This window comes from Corella eumyota, chromosome 7 (assembly GCF_963082875.1).
Source record: "Corella eumyota chromosome 7, kaCorEumy4.1, whole genome shotgun sequence".
NCBI classification, from domain to species: domain Eukaryota; kingdom Metazoa; phylum Chordata; class Ascidiacea; order Phlebobranchia; family Corellidae; genus Corella; species Corella eumyota.
The window spans coordinates 5,499,036-5,514,535 of record NC_137496.1 but is presented as its reverse complement, the minus strand read 5'-3'; the positions used below and the strand labels follow the sequence as shown (position 1 = coordinate 5,514,535).

At 52.2% G+C, this 15,500-nt stretch overlaps 7 protein-coding genes across 7 annotated transcripts in view; all 7 read right to left on the bottom strand.

Annotated features, from left to right (window-relative positions):
- Positions 1-15,500, bottom strand: part of LOC145760540 (poly [ADP-ribose] polymerase tankyrase-like) — a 127,568-nt gene that overhangs the window by 65,136 nt on the left and 46,932 nt on the right. The gene's annotated exons all lie outside the window — the stretch shown is intronic.
- LOC145759469 (histone H2B.1-like) lies at positions 2,176-2,535 on the bottom strand. The gene has a single exon (XM_082573306.1). It carries the CDS (start codon positions 2,533-2,535, stop codon positions 2,176-2,178), a length of 360 nt encoding a protein of 119 aa, XP_082429432.1.
- Positions 3,918-4,328, bottom strand: LOC145759085 (histone H3). Its single transcript, XM_082572825.1, has one exon. The coding sequence runs from the start codon at positions 4,326-4,328 to the stop codon at positions 3,918-3,920; it is 411 nt and encodes a 136-aa protein (XP_082428951.1).
- LOC145759503 (uncharacterized) lies at positions 5,330-5,947 on the bottom strand. The gene has a single exon (XM_082573342.1). It carries the CDS (start codon positions 5,945-5,947, stop codon positions 5,330-5,332), a length of 618 nt encoding a protein of 205 aa, XP_082429468.1.
- On the bottom strand, positions 6,647-7,050 carry LOC145759902 (histone H2B.1-like). The gene has a single exon (XM_082573757.1). The coding sequence runs from the start codon at positions 7,025-7,027 to the stop codon at positions 6,668-6,670; it is 360 nt and encodes a 119-aa protein (XP_082429883.1). The 5' UTR covers positions 7,028-7,050; the 3' UTR covers positions 6,647-6,667.
- LOC145759081 (histone H3) lies at positions 8,407-8,817 on the bottom strand. Its single transcript, XM_082572822.1, has one exon. The coding sequence runs from the start codon at positions 8,815-8,817 to the stop codon at positions 8,407-8,409; it is 411 nt and encodes a 136-aa protein (XP_082428948.1).
- On the bottom strand, positions 9,138-9,450 carry LOC145759903 (histone H4). Its single transcript, XM_082573758.1, has one exon. It carries the CDS (start codon positions 9,447-9,449, stop codon positions 9,138-9,140), a length of 312 nt encoding a protein of 103 aa, XP_082429884.1. The 5' UTR covers position 9,450.

Sequence of the window (15,500 nt, the reverse complement as noted above, 5' to 3'; positions counted from 1 at the left end):
ACTGTGGGTTCCAGGTGTTAAGCATATTATACATAAAACGAATGAAAGCAATATAAATTAGAAAAATCATTATATTAAAGTTTAAGGTTACGAGAAATGTTAAAAAGGTACCGTTTGGTTTGCTTGGGGTCCTTCCGGGGTGGAGTCTTGATCGTCGGATGAGGTTGAACATTCTAATGTGAGATTATGTTCATGATGGTATTGTTCTATGGTTCTTCTTTCTTCGTCGGTTATAAATACACAAGAGTCTATGGTTGTTAGTTTTGATGTTGATAGTTGGTGAGATGGTGTAGAATGGTGAAAGAGTGGTCGTTTAGGCGGCGGTCCGGAGGCTTGAGAAGATTCACTGCTGATCATTGATTGCTCAGCTTGGTGTGGTTTTACGGGTTGGTTGTTGTTTTCTTTCACGATTTTTTGTTGTGGTGTGTTGACTTTATTCGATGCTTGTTGTTGGGTGTCTGCATTTTGTGGTACTTTTGGGGTTCTTTGTCCAAAATAGTAAACTGGAAAGTGGTAGCCTTGAATTTTGAAAAATGTAGGGATTTTTACTTGCTTTAGGAGGTCACCGTTTACATAAAAGAAACGTTTTCCTGTAAGGATACCGTTTGGGTCTCGTTGTCTATGCACCTTTGTAACTGGCAGATTGTAAGTTTGTAAAAAAATTTCTATAATCGGTTCATCTGTGTATCGGCCTGGTATATCTTGCACCGTTATGGGTACGAAGTCCTGTTTCCAGAGCTTGCAGTAGCTGACATTTTGCCACGTTTTATTATCAATTAAGTTGTTGACATTGGCTTCCAGTTTTTTAGCATTTTGCCTGTTGTTCATTGTGATAATAGCTAGGCCGTTGAATTTGCAGAATAGACTTTCAAGATGTGTGGGTTCAAATTTTAGGTTTTTAATTTCGTTGATAAGCCAATTTCGAGGTCTCATTTCAGTGAATTTTATCAACACATCTGTTTCGTGGTCACAGACGAATTGGTTTTGGTTTGGAACGGTTGAAGGTTTTGTTGTAATTTGGGCGTAAGTTGGTTGATTGTTGGCGGTTTTTGATGTTGAAGGATAGTTTTCTTCATTATTTTTTGGGGAGGGGTTTCATTGTTGATGTAGTGGTATTGGGTTTGGTTGTCGTAGGTTTTTTGAGAATGTTTTGTTCTTGGTGGTATTACAGGCCTAGTTGGAGTATGGGTTGGAGTTGGGTTAAGCGGTGAAGTGTTTAGGGTATCTGCTACTGCTTGGTTGTTTTTCGCAGCATTTCTGTTTCTTTTCGCCATTTTGGCAGTGGGGATGTATAATCTGGGTTGAGGGGTCTTCAGAAAAATATACTCCTATTTGTGGTGCTTGTTTTTTTTCAGAAATTAAGTAGTAATCCAAAGATTCTGTAGAACTCTTTGTTAACTTTCACTGAACTAAGACTGACAGACAAAAATCGGGCAGAACTTCGCGATCTAATTATATGCTGCTTTTCTTCGTCTGTTGGGCTGTCACGAAAGCCCGGCCACTGCTATGACGCGTTATAAATAGCTCGCTGTCGAACCGAAACGAAACGACGCGAACGGAGCGATCGGCCTGGCGGCGGCTTTTGCTGGCGAATCTGTGCTAAGGCGCGAGCACGTTTCTTGCTGCGGCGCGGCCGCGCGACCTCGGACGGAGCTCGGCAGCGGCTCGAAACGAGCGTCTTCGGCCGCCGCAGCCCCCCGTCGCGTCGCCGTGCGCGTGGTGGCCGAGCTTCGCTCGCGGTCGGTCGCCGAACCTCGGCAAAACGCTGCCGGGCCGCGTTTTGGCGAGTTTGCTCGCCTCGTTCGGCCCGTTCGGCGAGCGACGGGCCCGCGCCGCCGCCTTTCGTCGCCTTGGCGCCTCGCAGGAACCGCGGCGCGCCCAAGGGCGCAGGTCTGGCCGTCGTGGGGCGTAGCCGTCCCGTCGTTTTGCGAGCTCGCGCGGCCGCCGAAAGCACTCGAGCGACCGGGGCCCGAGCGAAATTTCGATCTTCTCGCCGCTATTTGCGAACGAGCGAACAACAACAACAACAACAACTTTGTCTGATAATAAAAATATTAATAAACGTGTTTTTCGATGGGGCCCGCGAACGGGCGTGGTGGCTTTTCTCTTTCGAGCACGAGGGGTGGCTCTGAAAAGAGCCGTTTCGCTGTTTTTTTTTTCGTCGTCGTCGAAAAACTACTTCGAGCTGGTGTATTTGGTCACGGCCTTGGTGCCCTCCGACACGGCGTGCTTGGCCAGTTCGCCGGGCAAGAGCAGTCGCACGGCGGTCTGGATTTCGCGGCTGCTGATCGTGTGCCGCTTGTTGTAGGTTGCCAGGCGCGAGCCCTCGGACGCGATTCGCTCGAAGATGTCGTTCACGAACGAGTTCATGATGCTCATCGCCTTGCTGGAGATGCCGGTGTCGGGGTGCACCTGCTTGAGCACCTTGTAAATGTAGATGCTGAAGCTCTCCTTTCGGCGGGCGCGTCGCTTCTTTTTGTTTTCGGCCGGCGCGGCCTTCTTGACTGCCTTCTTCGTGCATTTTGATGCTGCCATCGTGTTGTCGCGGTTGTGGTGGGTTTGCGAGCTGAGTGTGGCGGCTGGTCGGCGCGCTCGCTTTTAAAGCCGCCGCTATGCAAATGAGCACTCGAAGCGCCGGCCAATCGCAGGCGCGCGAGCCGTTCGAGCGACTCGGCAACGGCCAATCGGCGTTCCGCCGCCTTCGCCACGGGGGGCTTTCCCTTATGCAAATTGGCCATCGAAACGGGCACCAATCGCAGTCTAGCGAGTTGCGGCGCTCGCCACGCGATTGGTCGACGCGCGCGCTAACTGCAGCGCATACGAAACAACGGGGGGCTTTCCCTTATGCAAATTGGCCATCGAAACGGGCACCAATCGCAGTCGAGCGAGTTGCGGCGCGCGCCGCGCGATTGGTCGACGACCGGTCGGCGCGCGCAAAACTGCAGCATATATAAAGCGACTCGAGCGGCGACGGCCTCACAGTCTTACTTTGAAGCACCAACCGCAACTACGAATCAACATGTCAGGACGAGGTAAAGGAAACGCCGGAGGCAAAGCGAAGGCAAAGCCGAAGAGCCGCTCGTCGCGCGCGGGCCTGCAGTTCCCCGTCGGCCGCGTGCATCGACTTCTCCGCCAGGGTCACTACTCGGAGCGCGTCGGCGCCGGCGCGCCTGTCTACATGGTCGCCGTGCTCGAGTACTTGAGCGCCGAGGTGTTGGAATTGGCCGGCAACGCCGCGCGAGACAACAAGAAAACCCGAATCATCCCGCGCCACTTGCAGCTGGCCATTCGCAACGACGAGGAACTCAACAAGCTGCTCGGCGGCGTCACGATCGCTCAGGGCGGCGTGCTGCCCAACATCCAGGCCGTGCTTTTGCCCAAAAAGACCTCGAAGAAGGCCTGAGCAACGACGACGGCGCGAACGAAAAAACTCGAAACGGCTCTTTTCAGAGCCACCCGAACAGAATTGCAGAGAGATGCCCGGACTTCGAATGTTTTCGTCGTCATTTTGCGCCGCGCCCTCGTTGCCAATTTTCGGCAAACACACGTGCGCGAACCAACCGCCGCTCCTCGCTGTGTCGCAGCCAGTGGGGGGTTTCCCTCTTTTTTCGCGACCTGCTAGCTTTCTCGAAACGAGGCCGAGAGCGCGAGTCGCTTCGGCGGCAAAAGAACGTCGCGCTGGCCGATCGGCGCGCCTCTTTCTCTCTTGCCTGTCGCAGCCAGTGGGGGGTTTCCCTCTTTTGCCCGACCGGCTAGCTTTCTCGAAACGAGGCCGAGAGCGCGGGTCGCTTCGGCGGCAAAAGAACGTCGCACGGCCGATCGCGCGGCGCCGGCCGACGTTACTCGGAACTCTTTCTTGTTGAACGGGTGGCTCTGAAAAGAGCCGTTTGTGTGGTGCGGCACGCTGCTGCGTTCGCCTAGGCCCTCTCGCCTCGAATTCGCCTGGCCAGCTGGATGTCTTTCGGCATGATGGTCACGCGCTTGGCGTGGATCGCGCACAAGTTGGTGTCCTCGAACAGACCGACGAGGTAAGCTTCGCTGGCCTCCTGCAGGGCCATCACGGCGCTGCCCTGAAAGCGGAGATCGGTCTTGAAGTCCTGCGCGATTTCGCGCACGAGTCGCTGGAAGGGCAGCTTGCGAATGAGCAGCTCGGTCGACTTCTGGTAACGCCTGATCTCGCGCAGCGCGACTGTCCCCGGTCGATAACGGTGGGGCTTCTTGACGCCGCCCGTGGCCGGCGCACTTTTGCGGGCGGCCTTGGTGGCGAGCTGCTTGCGAGGCGCCTTGCCTCCTGTCGACTTTCGAGCTGTCTGCTTGGTTCTTGCCATTTCTTTGCTTTTTGCTTGGTCTGCTTGTTTACTGCGACGACGTTCCACTGAAACTGATGTCGTCGCTCGGTTCGAAGCGCCTTTTATACTGCCACTGCGTCGCTTGCCGTTGGTCGAAGAATTGGCGCGCCGGCGCGCGGCCAATGAGCGCGCTCCGCTGAGCGCCAATGAAACGGCGCCGAGCGAGGCCGGGAAGGCGAGTCGATTCGGCGGCGAAAAAAACATCGCCCGGCGTGCCGGTCTAAGTAACTCTCTCTTGCGTTAAACGGGTGGCCCTGAAAAGGGCCGATTGTGTTGCTGTCGCCTGCGTGGCCCGCCGCCTAACCGCCGAAGCCGTACAGCGTTCGCCCGTTCGCCCTTGGCGCTTCAAAGCGTAGACGACGTCGAGCGCGGTTACGGTCTTCCGTTTTGCATGTTCGGTGTAGGTGACCGCGTCGCGAATCACGTTCTCGAGAAAGACCTTGAGCACGCCGCGAGTCTCTTCGTAGATAAGGCCGGAGATTCGTTTGACGCCGCCCCGTCGAGCGAGACGCCTGATCGCGGGCTTCGTGATACCCTGGATGTTGTCGCGCAGAACCTTGCGATGTCGTTTCGCGCCCCCCTTTCCCAAGCCTTTTCCGCCTTTGCCTCGTCCTGACATGTTGCTGATAAGTGAGTGAGTTGTTGTTGCTGCTTCGCTGTCCGCTGAAGAATGTGCTCGACTTCGGCCGGCGCGCGCCTTTATACGGGCCGAGTCGGACGCGAGCGAAACGCGAAAGCGCGCTTTGGCGCATTTTCACCGCCGCGACCAATCGGCGTGCAGCGCGCGCACCCCGCTCGTTTCGTGCTTCGCCGCGGGGCGCCGAACGTCGAAGGGCGGTCGATCGCGAGCGACGCCGCCCGGCCACCTGCCGGCTTCGTAATTACCCCGACCCCGGGAATCTCTCTCGACTGAAACAACGGGTGGCCCTGAAAAGAGCCGTTGTGTGAGGGCGCGCCAGACGGGCGCAACGCCGCGCCGGCTACTTCTTGCTGGCCTTTTTCGCCGTCGTCGACTTTTTCGCGGCGACCTTCTTCACGGCGGGCTTCTTCGGCTTCGGCTTGGCGGCCGCGAGCTTCTTGGCCGCCGTCGTGGCCTTTTTCGCGGCGGGCTTCTTGGCTGCCTTTTTCGGCGTGGCCTTCTTCGAGGCGGCGGGCGCCGACTTCTTGGCCGCGGCCCGCTTGTTTTTGGACGGCGTGCCGGTCTTCTTCTGGCCGGCCGCGGGCTTCTTCTTCTTCGCTGCTGCGGCGGCGGCCGGCTTTTTAGCGGCGGCGGCGGCGGCGGCGGGCTTCTTCTTCTTCTCGGCGACGGGAAGCTTGAAAGAGCCGGACGCGCCCGTGCCCTTGGTCTGCGCGAGAGTCTTGTCGGCGGTCATTCGCTTGACGGCGGCGGTGACGTTGCGGCTGGCCGTGCCGTCCTTTACGTCGTAGTTGCTCCGTATGTAGCTGACGATGGCCTGGCGAGACGTGCCGCGTTTGTTCTTGGTCGCGGCCACGGCGGCGGCGACCATGACCCGGTAGGTGGGGTGCGCCGGCGGCGCGGCCTTCGGCGTCTTCTTGGCTTTGCCGGCGGACTGTTGCTGTTGCTGTTGGGCTGTCATGTTGGTTGGTCTTCGTTCGATTTCGCTTTTCGCTATGAAAGCCCGGCCACTGCTATGACGCGTTATAAATAGCTCGCTGTCGAACCGAAACGAAACGACGCGAACGGAGCGATCGGCCTGGCGGCGGCTTTTGCTGGCGAATCTGTGCTAAGGCGCGAGCACGTTTCTTGCTGCGGCGCGGCCGCGCGACCTCGGACGGAGCTCGGCAGCGGCTCGAAACGAGCGTCTTCGGCCGCCGCAGCCCCCCGTCGCGTCGCCGTGCGCGTGGTGGCCGAGCTTCGCTCGCGGTCGGTCGCCGAACCTCGGCAAAACGCTGCCGGGCCGCGTTTTGGCGAGTTTGCTCGCCTCGTTTGGCCCGTTCGGCGAGCGACGGGCCCGCGCCGCCGCCTTTCGTCGCCTTGGCGCCTCGCAGGAACCGCGGCGCGCCCAAGGGCGCAGGTCTGGCCGTCGTGGGGCGTAGCCGTCCCGTCGTTTTGCGAGCTCGCGCGGCCGCCGAAAGCACTCGAGCGACCGGGGCCCGAGCGAAATTTCGATCTTCTCGCCGCTATTTGCGAACGAGCGAACAACAACAACAACAACTTTGTCTGATAATAAAAATATTAATAAACGTGTTTTTCGATGGGGCCCGCGAACGGGCGTGGTGGCTTTTCTCTTTCGAGCACGAGGGGTGGCTCTGAAAAGAGCCGTTTCGCTGTTTTTTTTTTCGTCGTCGTCGAAAAACTACTTCGAGCTGGTGTATTTGGTCACGGCCTTGGTGCCCTCCGACACGGCGTGCTTGGCCAGTTCGCCGGGCAAGAGCAGTCGCACGGCGGTCTGGATTTCGCGGCTGCTGATCGTGTGCCGCTTGTTGTAGGTTGCCAGGCGCGAGCCCTCGGACGCGATTCGCTCGAAGATGTCGTTCACGAACGAGTTCATGATGCTCATCGCCTTGCTGGAGATGCCGGTGTCGGGGTGCACCTGCTTGAGCACCTTGTAAATGTAGATGCTGAAGCTCTCCTTTCGGCGGGCGCGTCGCTTCTTTTTGTTTTCGGCCGGCGCGGCCTTCTTGACTGCCTTCTTCGTGCCTTTTGATGCTGCCATCGTGTTGTCGCGGTTGTGGTGGGTTTGCGAGCTGAGTGTGGCGGCTGGTCGGCGCGCTCGCTTTTAAAGCCGCCGCTATGCAAATGAGCACTCGAAGCGCCGGCCAATCGCAGGCGCGCGAGCCGTTCGAGCGACTCGGCAACGGCCAATCGGCGTTCCGCCGCCTTCGCCACGGGGGGCTTTCCCTTATGCAAATTGGCCATCGAAACGGGCGCCAATCGCAGTCTAGCGAGTTGCGGCGCTCGCCACGCGATTGGTCGACGCGCGCGCTAACTGCAGCGCATACGAAACAACGGGGGGCTTTCCCTTATGCAAATTGGCCATCGAAACGGGCACCAATCGCAGTCGAGCGAGTTGCGGCGCGCGCCGCGCGATTGGTCGACGACCGGTCGGCGCGCGCAAAACTGCAGCATATATAAAGCGACTCGAGCGGCGACGGCCTCACAGTCTTACTTTGAAGCACCAACCGCAACTACGAATCAACATGTCAGGACGAGGTAAAGGAAACGCCGGAGGCAAAGCCGAAGAGCCGCTCGTCGCGCGCGGGCCTGCAGTTCCCCGTCGGCCGCGTGCATCGACTTCTCCGCCAGGGTCACTACTCGGAGCGCGTCGGCGCCGGCGCGCCTGTCTACATGGCCGCCGTGCTCGAGTACTTGAGCGCCGAGGTGTTGGAATTGGCCGGCAACGCCGCGCGAGACAACAAGAAAACCCGAATCATCCCGCGCCACTTGCAGCTGGCCATTCGCAACGACGAGGAACTCAACAAGCTGCTCGGCGGCGTCACGATCGCTCAGGGCGGCGTGCTGCCCAACATCCAGGCCGTGCTTTTGCCCAAAAAGACCTCGAAGAAGGCCTGAGCAACGACGACGGCGCGAACGAAAAAACTCGAAACGGCTCTTTTCAGAGCCACCCGAACAGAATTGCAGAGAGATGCCCGGACTTCGAATGTTTTCGTCGTCATTTTGCGCCGCGCCCTCGTTGCCAATTTTCGGCAAACACACGTGCGCGAACCAACCGCCGCTCCTCGCTGTGTCGCAGCCAGTGGGGGGTTTCCCTCTTTTTTCGCGACCTGCTAGCTTTCTCGAAACGAGGCCGAGAGCGCGAGTCGCTTCGGCGGCAAAAGAACGTCGCGCTGGCCGATCGGCGCGCCTCTTTCTCTCTTGCCTGTCGCAGCCAGTGGGGGGTTTCCCTCTTTTGCCCGACCGGCTAGCTTTCTCGAAACGAGGCCGAGAGCGCGGGTCGCTTCGGCGGCAAAAGAACGTCGCACGGCCGGTCGGCCAATCGCGCGGCGCCGGCCGACGTTACTCGGAACTCTTTCTTGTTGAACGGGTGGCTCTGAAAAGAGCCGTTTGTGTGGTGCGGCACGCTGCTGCGTTCGCCTAGGCCCTCTCGCCTCGAATTCGCCTGGCCAGCTGGATGTCTTTCGGCATGATGGTCACGCGCTTGGCGTGGATCGCGCACAAGTTGGTGTCCTCGAACAGACCGACGAGGTAAGCTTCGCTGGCCTCCTGCAGGGCCATCACGGCGCTGCCCTGAAAGCGGAGGTCGGTCTTGAAGTCCTGCGCGATTTCGCGCACGAGTCGCTGGAAGGGCAGCTTGCGAATGAGCAGCTCGGTCGACTTCTGGTAACGCCTGATCTCGCGCAGCGCGACTGTCCCCGGTCGATAACGGTGGGGCTTCTTGACGCCGCCCGTGGCCGGCGCACTTTTGCGGGCGGCCTTGGTGGCGAGCTGCTTGCGAGGCGCCTTGCCTCCTGTCGACTTTCGAGCTGTCTGCTTGGTTCTTGCCATTTCTTTGCTTTTTGCTTGGTCTGCTTGTTTACTGCGACGACGTTCCACTGAAACTGATGTCGTCGCTCGGTTCGAAGCGCCTTTTATACTGCCACTGCGTCGCTTGCCGTTGGTCGAAGAATTGGCGCGCCGGCGCGCGGCCAATGAGCGCGCTCCGCTGAGCGCCAATGAAACGGCGCCGAGCGAGGCCGGGAAGGCGAGTCGATTCGGCGGCGAAAAAAACATCGCGCGGCGTGCCGGTCTAAGTAACTCTCTCTTGCGTTAAACGGGTGGCCCTGAAAAGGGCCGATTGTGTTGCTGTCGCCTGCGTGGCCCGCCGCCTAACCGCCGAAGCCGTACAGCGTTCGCCCTTGGCGCTTCAAAGCGTAGACGACGTCGAGCGCGGTTACGGTCTTCCGTTTTGCATGTTCGGTGTAGGTGACCGCGTCGCGAATCACGTTCTCGAGAAAGACCTTGAGCACGCCGCGAGTCTCTTCGTAGATAAGGCCGGAGATTCGTTTGACGCCGCCCCGTCGAGCGAGACGCCTGATCGCGGGCTTCGTGATACCCTGGATGTTGTCGCGCAGAACCTTGCGATGTCGTTTCGCGCCCCCCTTTCCCAAGCCTTTTCCGCCTTTGCCTCGTCCTGACATGTTGCTGATAAGTGAGTGAGTTGTTGTTGCTGCTTCGCTGTCCGCTGAAGAATGTGCTCGACTTCGGCCGGCGCGCGCCTTTATACGGGCCGAGTCGGACGCGAGCGAAACGCGAAAGCGCGCTTTGGCGCATTTTCACCGCCGCGACCAATCGGCGTGCAGCGCGCGCACCCCGCTCGTTTCGTGCTTCGCCGCGGGGCGCCGAACGTCGAAGGGCGGTCGATCGCGAGCGACGCCGCCCGGCCACCTGCCGGCTTCGTAATTACCCCGACCCCGGGAATCTCTCTCGACTGAAACAACGGGTGGCCCTGAAAAGAGCCGTTGTGTGAGGGCGCGCCAGACGGGCGCAACGCCGCGCCGGCTACTTCTTGCTGGCCTTTTTCGCCGTCGTCGACTTTTTCGCGGCGACCTTCTTCACGGCGGGCTTCTTCGGCTTCGGCTTGGCGGCCGCGAGCTTCTTGGCCGCCGTCGTGGCCTTTTTCGCGGCGGGCTTCTTGGCTGCCTTTTTCGGCGTGGCCTTCTTCGAGGCGGCGGGCGCCGACTTCTTGGCCGTCTCCCGCTTGTTTTTGGACGGCGTGCCGGTCTTCTTCTGGCCGGCCGCGGGCTTCTTCTTCTTCGCTGCTGCGGCGGCGGCCGGCTTTTTAGCGGCGGCGGCGGCGGCGGCGGGCTTCTTCTTCTTCTCGGCGACGGGAAGCTTGAAAGAGCCGGACGCGCCCGTGCCCTTGGTCTGCGCGAGAGTCTTGTCGGCGGTCATTCGCTTGACGGCGGCGGTGACGTTGCGGCTGGCCGTGCCGTCCTTTACGTCGTAGTTGCTCCGTATGTAGCTGACGATGGCCTGGCGAGACGTGCCGCGTTTGTTCTTGGTCGCGGCCACGGCGGCGGCGACCATGACCCGGTAGGTGGGGTGCGCCGGCGGCGCGGCCTTCGGCGTCTTCTTGGCTTTGCCGGCGGACTGTTGCTGTTGCTGTTGGGCTGTCATGTTGTATTTTTTGTTTATTTGCATTACATAAGGGTGATACAAATAAAGAATATTGCGCGTAATTCATAACAAAAAAAACAAAAAGGAAAATAACAAGGAGTACGGGTGATGAAAATGGAGAAATACATTAAAGTTCAAAATAACAATAGTAAATGTTCACGGCGTTTACATGCATATAGTTAAAGTAAAAAATTGAAAACATTGAAAGGATTAGTAAGGAGAAAATAGGTTTATTTTGGCAGTGTTATGTACGTTAATTTTTAGGTTATTGCTGTGTGGTAGTGGTGTTCTGTTGTCTGTATTACTTGTACTAATTCGGCTATTTGGCTAATGTATATCGGGTATGGCTTATTTGTTTCAAAGTGGAGTCTGGATTGTATGGATTGAATATAGGAAGCGATTAATTTTTTTTGTGAGAAGGTATGTTTTTCATAGACTATTTTATTCCTGTATTGCCAAATTTTATGGTGGAGTGTTGATATTAGTAGTACGTATTGGTCTAGGTTTACTATTGAAATTGTTGAAGGTGGGCTTAAGTTCATATGGTCGGAATTTTGAAATATGTTATGGTCATGTCCAGTGAGTTTTGTAAAAATGTTGTTGGTATAAGTGAGCAGGGGAGAAATTTTGTTGCATTTGTGGAGTAAGTGGATTGACGTTTCATATGCGTTTGTATTGCAGAGAGGGCAGTTTGAATTATTGTCTAGGAGATTGGGTAAGAAAGTTGATCTGGTGGAAAGTACATTTTGAGTAATTTTATAATTTATAGTTTTTAGGTTGTTTGAGAGAATGTTATTGTGTATGTTCGGCCATACAGTGGTGTTGTCTTGTTTAGGTTGGTTGTTCAGGGTTTTGTAAAGTTTTGAGATTGAGTTTAATTGGAGGTGCTTTGGGGTTAATTTGTAATTGTTAATGATGTCGATGTAGTGTTTATAAAGTGGTGTAAGTATGTCGGCGTGTGGAATCGAATTTAGGTAAGGCATTTCATACGTTTTGGAGAGGAGGAGTCCGATATTATATTCGATTGTTAAGTCTTGCGGAGATGGAGGAGTACTGTTTTTACGAAAATTAAAGTGGGAGAATATTGGTTTGAGAAAGAAAAGGTCCGAGTAAAGCCTTATATTGGGGAAATTGTAGCCCCCGTTAGTTCGAGTAAGTGCCAGGGTTTCCAGCTGTAATTGATTTTGATTTTTAAGGGCGTATCTTAAGATTATGTTGGAGATGGTGATTTGTTTTGTTTTTGGCATTGGGTAGACTGATGCAAAATTTATAATATGTGGCAGGAGCTTTGTTTTGGAAAGTACAGCTTTGTGGTCTAGTGTCGAAAATATTTTTCTTAGACATTTTTCTTCGTCGGATATCTTTTGGCATATGTGGTTCCAATGTTGCGTTATAAATTTAGGTTTTCCAATTGGGATGTTAAGTGGAGTTATTACAGAATTAGTCCAAGTGATATTTTGAGGTAGGTTTATTACAGCAGTGGGTGGGTTGATAAGCAGTGCTTTGGTTTTTTCGTGATTGAGTTTCAGTCCGGAGGCATTTGAGAAAAGTTGAAGAGTTGATAGGGCAGCGTGGATGGACCGGGGGGTGGTAAGGGTCAGGGTTATGTCGTCGGCATACGCGACCGTTTTGATGGTATGTCGGCTTGTAAGTCGTACTCCGATGACATCTTGTTGATGTTGCATGTACAGGAGTAGCGGTTCTAGAGCAAGAGTAAACAAGTGTAGGCTTAGGGGACATCCTTGTCTGACACCGTTTCGAATCGGGACGGGGGATGTTGGATGTTTATTTATGTATATAGTGGAGAAAATGTCTGAGTGTAAAGTGTCGATTAGTTTAATGAATTTTTGAGGAAAATTGAAGTGTTGTAGAGTTTGCGACAGGAAAGAATGACTGATGGAGTCGAAAGCCTTGGCAAAGTCGAGTGAAAGCATGTAGCCTGTTACTTTATTGTAAGACAATTTATGGTAGATGTCTCTCAGTAGCAGGCTTGCACCTACAACTGAGAGGCCTGGTTGAGCAAATTGGGTTCCACTGAGTAAAAATGGTGTTATGAGTTTTATCCGGTTGGCTAATATTTTGTTAAACAATTTAAGGTCTGAATTTAGTAAAGAGATGGGGCGGTAATTTTTTATCTCAGATTTGGAGCTTTTTTTGTGAATAAGGGTAATTTTTCCAGTTTTGAAATTTGCTGGGATTAATCCAGTTTCAAGAAAATGGTTGAACAGTTTTAGCAGAGGTGGAAGCAAGGCTTCCTGTTGGGAGATAAACAATTCGTTAGAAAGACCATCAGGGCCTGGGGCTTTGTTTTTAGTAAGGCTTTTAATTGTTGTCAGAATTTCTGCTTTTGTTATCGGCTTGGTTAAGAGATCTGATTGGTCTGTTGTTAATTGTGGAAATTGTTGGTTAAAAAAGGGGTGGGTGTTAACTAAAGTTGGTGGCTTGTAAATATTTTTATAGTAGTTGAAAGTTATGTCTAGGAGTTCACGGGTTTTTGTAACGGGCAGAAGATGGTCGTCGTATAGTTCGAGGATTTCCGTGGGCTCGGTTTTTGATTTCAAAAGGGAATATATGTAGCTGTCCGGGGCGTTGGTATATGTTGTGGAAAGTATTGTTTGCAGAATTTTGTTTTTGGTATGAGATCTGTGTAAATTGTACAGTTGTTTTTTAAGGTTGAAATATTTCTGGGTCAATTGTTGATTTAGATTTCCTTGTAAGTTTAATTTTGCCTCTTCAAGTTGTAGTTCTAGTTTATTTCTCATATCGGTAAAATTATTTGAGTGCTTTTTGGCGAATTTGATATTGGCATTTTTTATAAAACTCTTAATTTTAGTCCACGTATTTGTTATTTCTGTTGTGTTGTCGTTCAGGTGTGGTATGGTATGTGATATGTAATGTGTAAAAGATGGGTCCAGATAGATTTTGATGTTATTTCGCCAAGTGCCTTGGCCCTTGTTTGTTTTTTGTGCTGAGCTGAGAGTTAGATCTGCTGTGACAAAATCATGGTCGGAAAGGCAGCATGGTATTATGTTGTGGGATATTGTTTTAATTTGGTTTGATGTATATATTCTATCTATTCTTGATTGACTGGTTAAACTGGTATACGTATATTGTTTTATTTTTGGTTGGAGTTTCCTTAATGCATCAGCTATAGAAAGGGTTTCGCAAAATCGAAAGAACGAATGATTGTTAGTTTTGTTGATAATTGGTGGGTTGAGATCGAGTTTGAAGTTTTCAATGTTATTAAAATCACCAGCTACAATTGTGGGGTATTGCGATGAAACCAGGTGAAAGATAGAGTTAAAATAGTTGGTATTTTCAGTCAAGTTTTTGTAATGACCGGAGCAAGGTGCATAAATGTTGACTATGTGAAAGGTGTGGGTATACGTATCTATATCGATACTTATTGTGCGGCCGTCTGGAGTAAGATTAACGTTTTTGGCTATTAAATTATTTGTGTTTATTAGAATTGCAACGCCCCCACGAGCGATGGTAGATGTGGGGGAGGAGGAGAAAAAGGATTTGCCAGCCTTCCATTCGTTGGACCAGAGCTGTTCAAGATGGTGGTGGGAGTGAGTTTCCTGCAGTAGTATTATGGAATTTTGGGTCTGAGAAAGGCTGGCAAAAAGGGCTTGGCGTTTTACGGGGTCGCCAAGCCCGTTGCAGTTCAAGGAGGTAATTTTTAACATCGACGTCATCCAGGTGTGTATTTAAAAAAGATTATTTTCGATTTATGGAAAGTAGGTAGGTAAGGTTTTGGTAATTTGTTGTTGTGTAAAATTGGGTTTATTTTGTGCCTTTGGTTGTGAAATTTAGCGTTGGTTTGATTTTTGCGATTATGGGTTGGTTTTAACTGTGGGTTCCAGGTGTTAAGCATATTATACATAAAACGAATGAAAGCAATATAAATTAGAAAAATCATTATATTAAAGTTTAAGGTTACGAGAAATGTTAAAAAGGTACCGTTTGGTTTGCTTGGGGTCCTTCCGGGGTGGAGTCTTGATCGTCGGATGAGGTTGAACATTCTAATGTGAGATTATGTTCATGATGGTATTGTTCTATGGTTCTTCTTTCTTCGTCGGTTATAAATACACAAGAGTCTATGGTTGTTAGTTTTGATGTTGATAGTTGGTGAGATGGTGTAGAATGGTGAAAGAGTGGTCGTTTAGGCGGCGGTCCGGAGGCTTGAGAAGATCCACTGCTGATCATTGATTGCTCAGCTTGGTGTGGTTTTACGGGTTGGTTGTTGTTTTCTTTCACGATTTTTTGTTGTGGTGTGTTGACTTTATTCGATGCTTGTTGTTGGGTGTCTGCATTTTGTGGTACTTTTGGGGTTCTTTGTCCAAAATAGTAAACTGGAAAGTGGTAGCCTTGAATTTTGAAAAATGTAGGGATTTTTACTTGCTTTAGGAGGTCACCGTTTACATAAAAGAAACGTTTTCCTGTAAGGATACCGTTTGGGTCTCGTTGTCTATGCACCTTTGTAACTGGCAGATTGTAAGTTTGTAAAAAAATTTCTATAATCGGTTCATCTGTGTATCGGCCTGGTATATCTTGCACCGTTATGGGTACGAAGTCCTGTTTCCAGAGCTTGCAGTAGCTGACATTTTGCCACGTTTTATTATCAATTAAGTTGTTGACATTGGCTTCCAGTTTTTTAGCATTTTGCCTGTTGTTCATTGTGATAATAGCTAGGCCGTTGAATTTGCAGAATAGACTTTCAAGATGTGTGGGTTCAAATTTTAGGTTTTTAATTTCGTTGATAAGCCAATTTCGAGGTCTCATTTCAGTGAATTTTATCAACACATCTGTTTCGTGGTCACAGACGAATTGGTTTTGGTTTGGAACGGTTGAAGGTTTTGTTGTAATTTGGGCGTAAGTTGGTTGATTGTTGGCGGTTTTTGATGTTGAAGGATAGTTTTCTTCATTATTTTTTGGGGGAGGGGTTTCATTGTTGATGTAGTGGTATTGGGTTTGGTTGTCGTAGGTTTTTTGAGAATGTTTTGTTCTTGGTGGTATTACAGGCCTAGTTGGAGTATGGGTTGGAGTTGGGTTAAGCGGTGAAGTGTTTA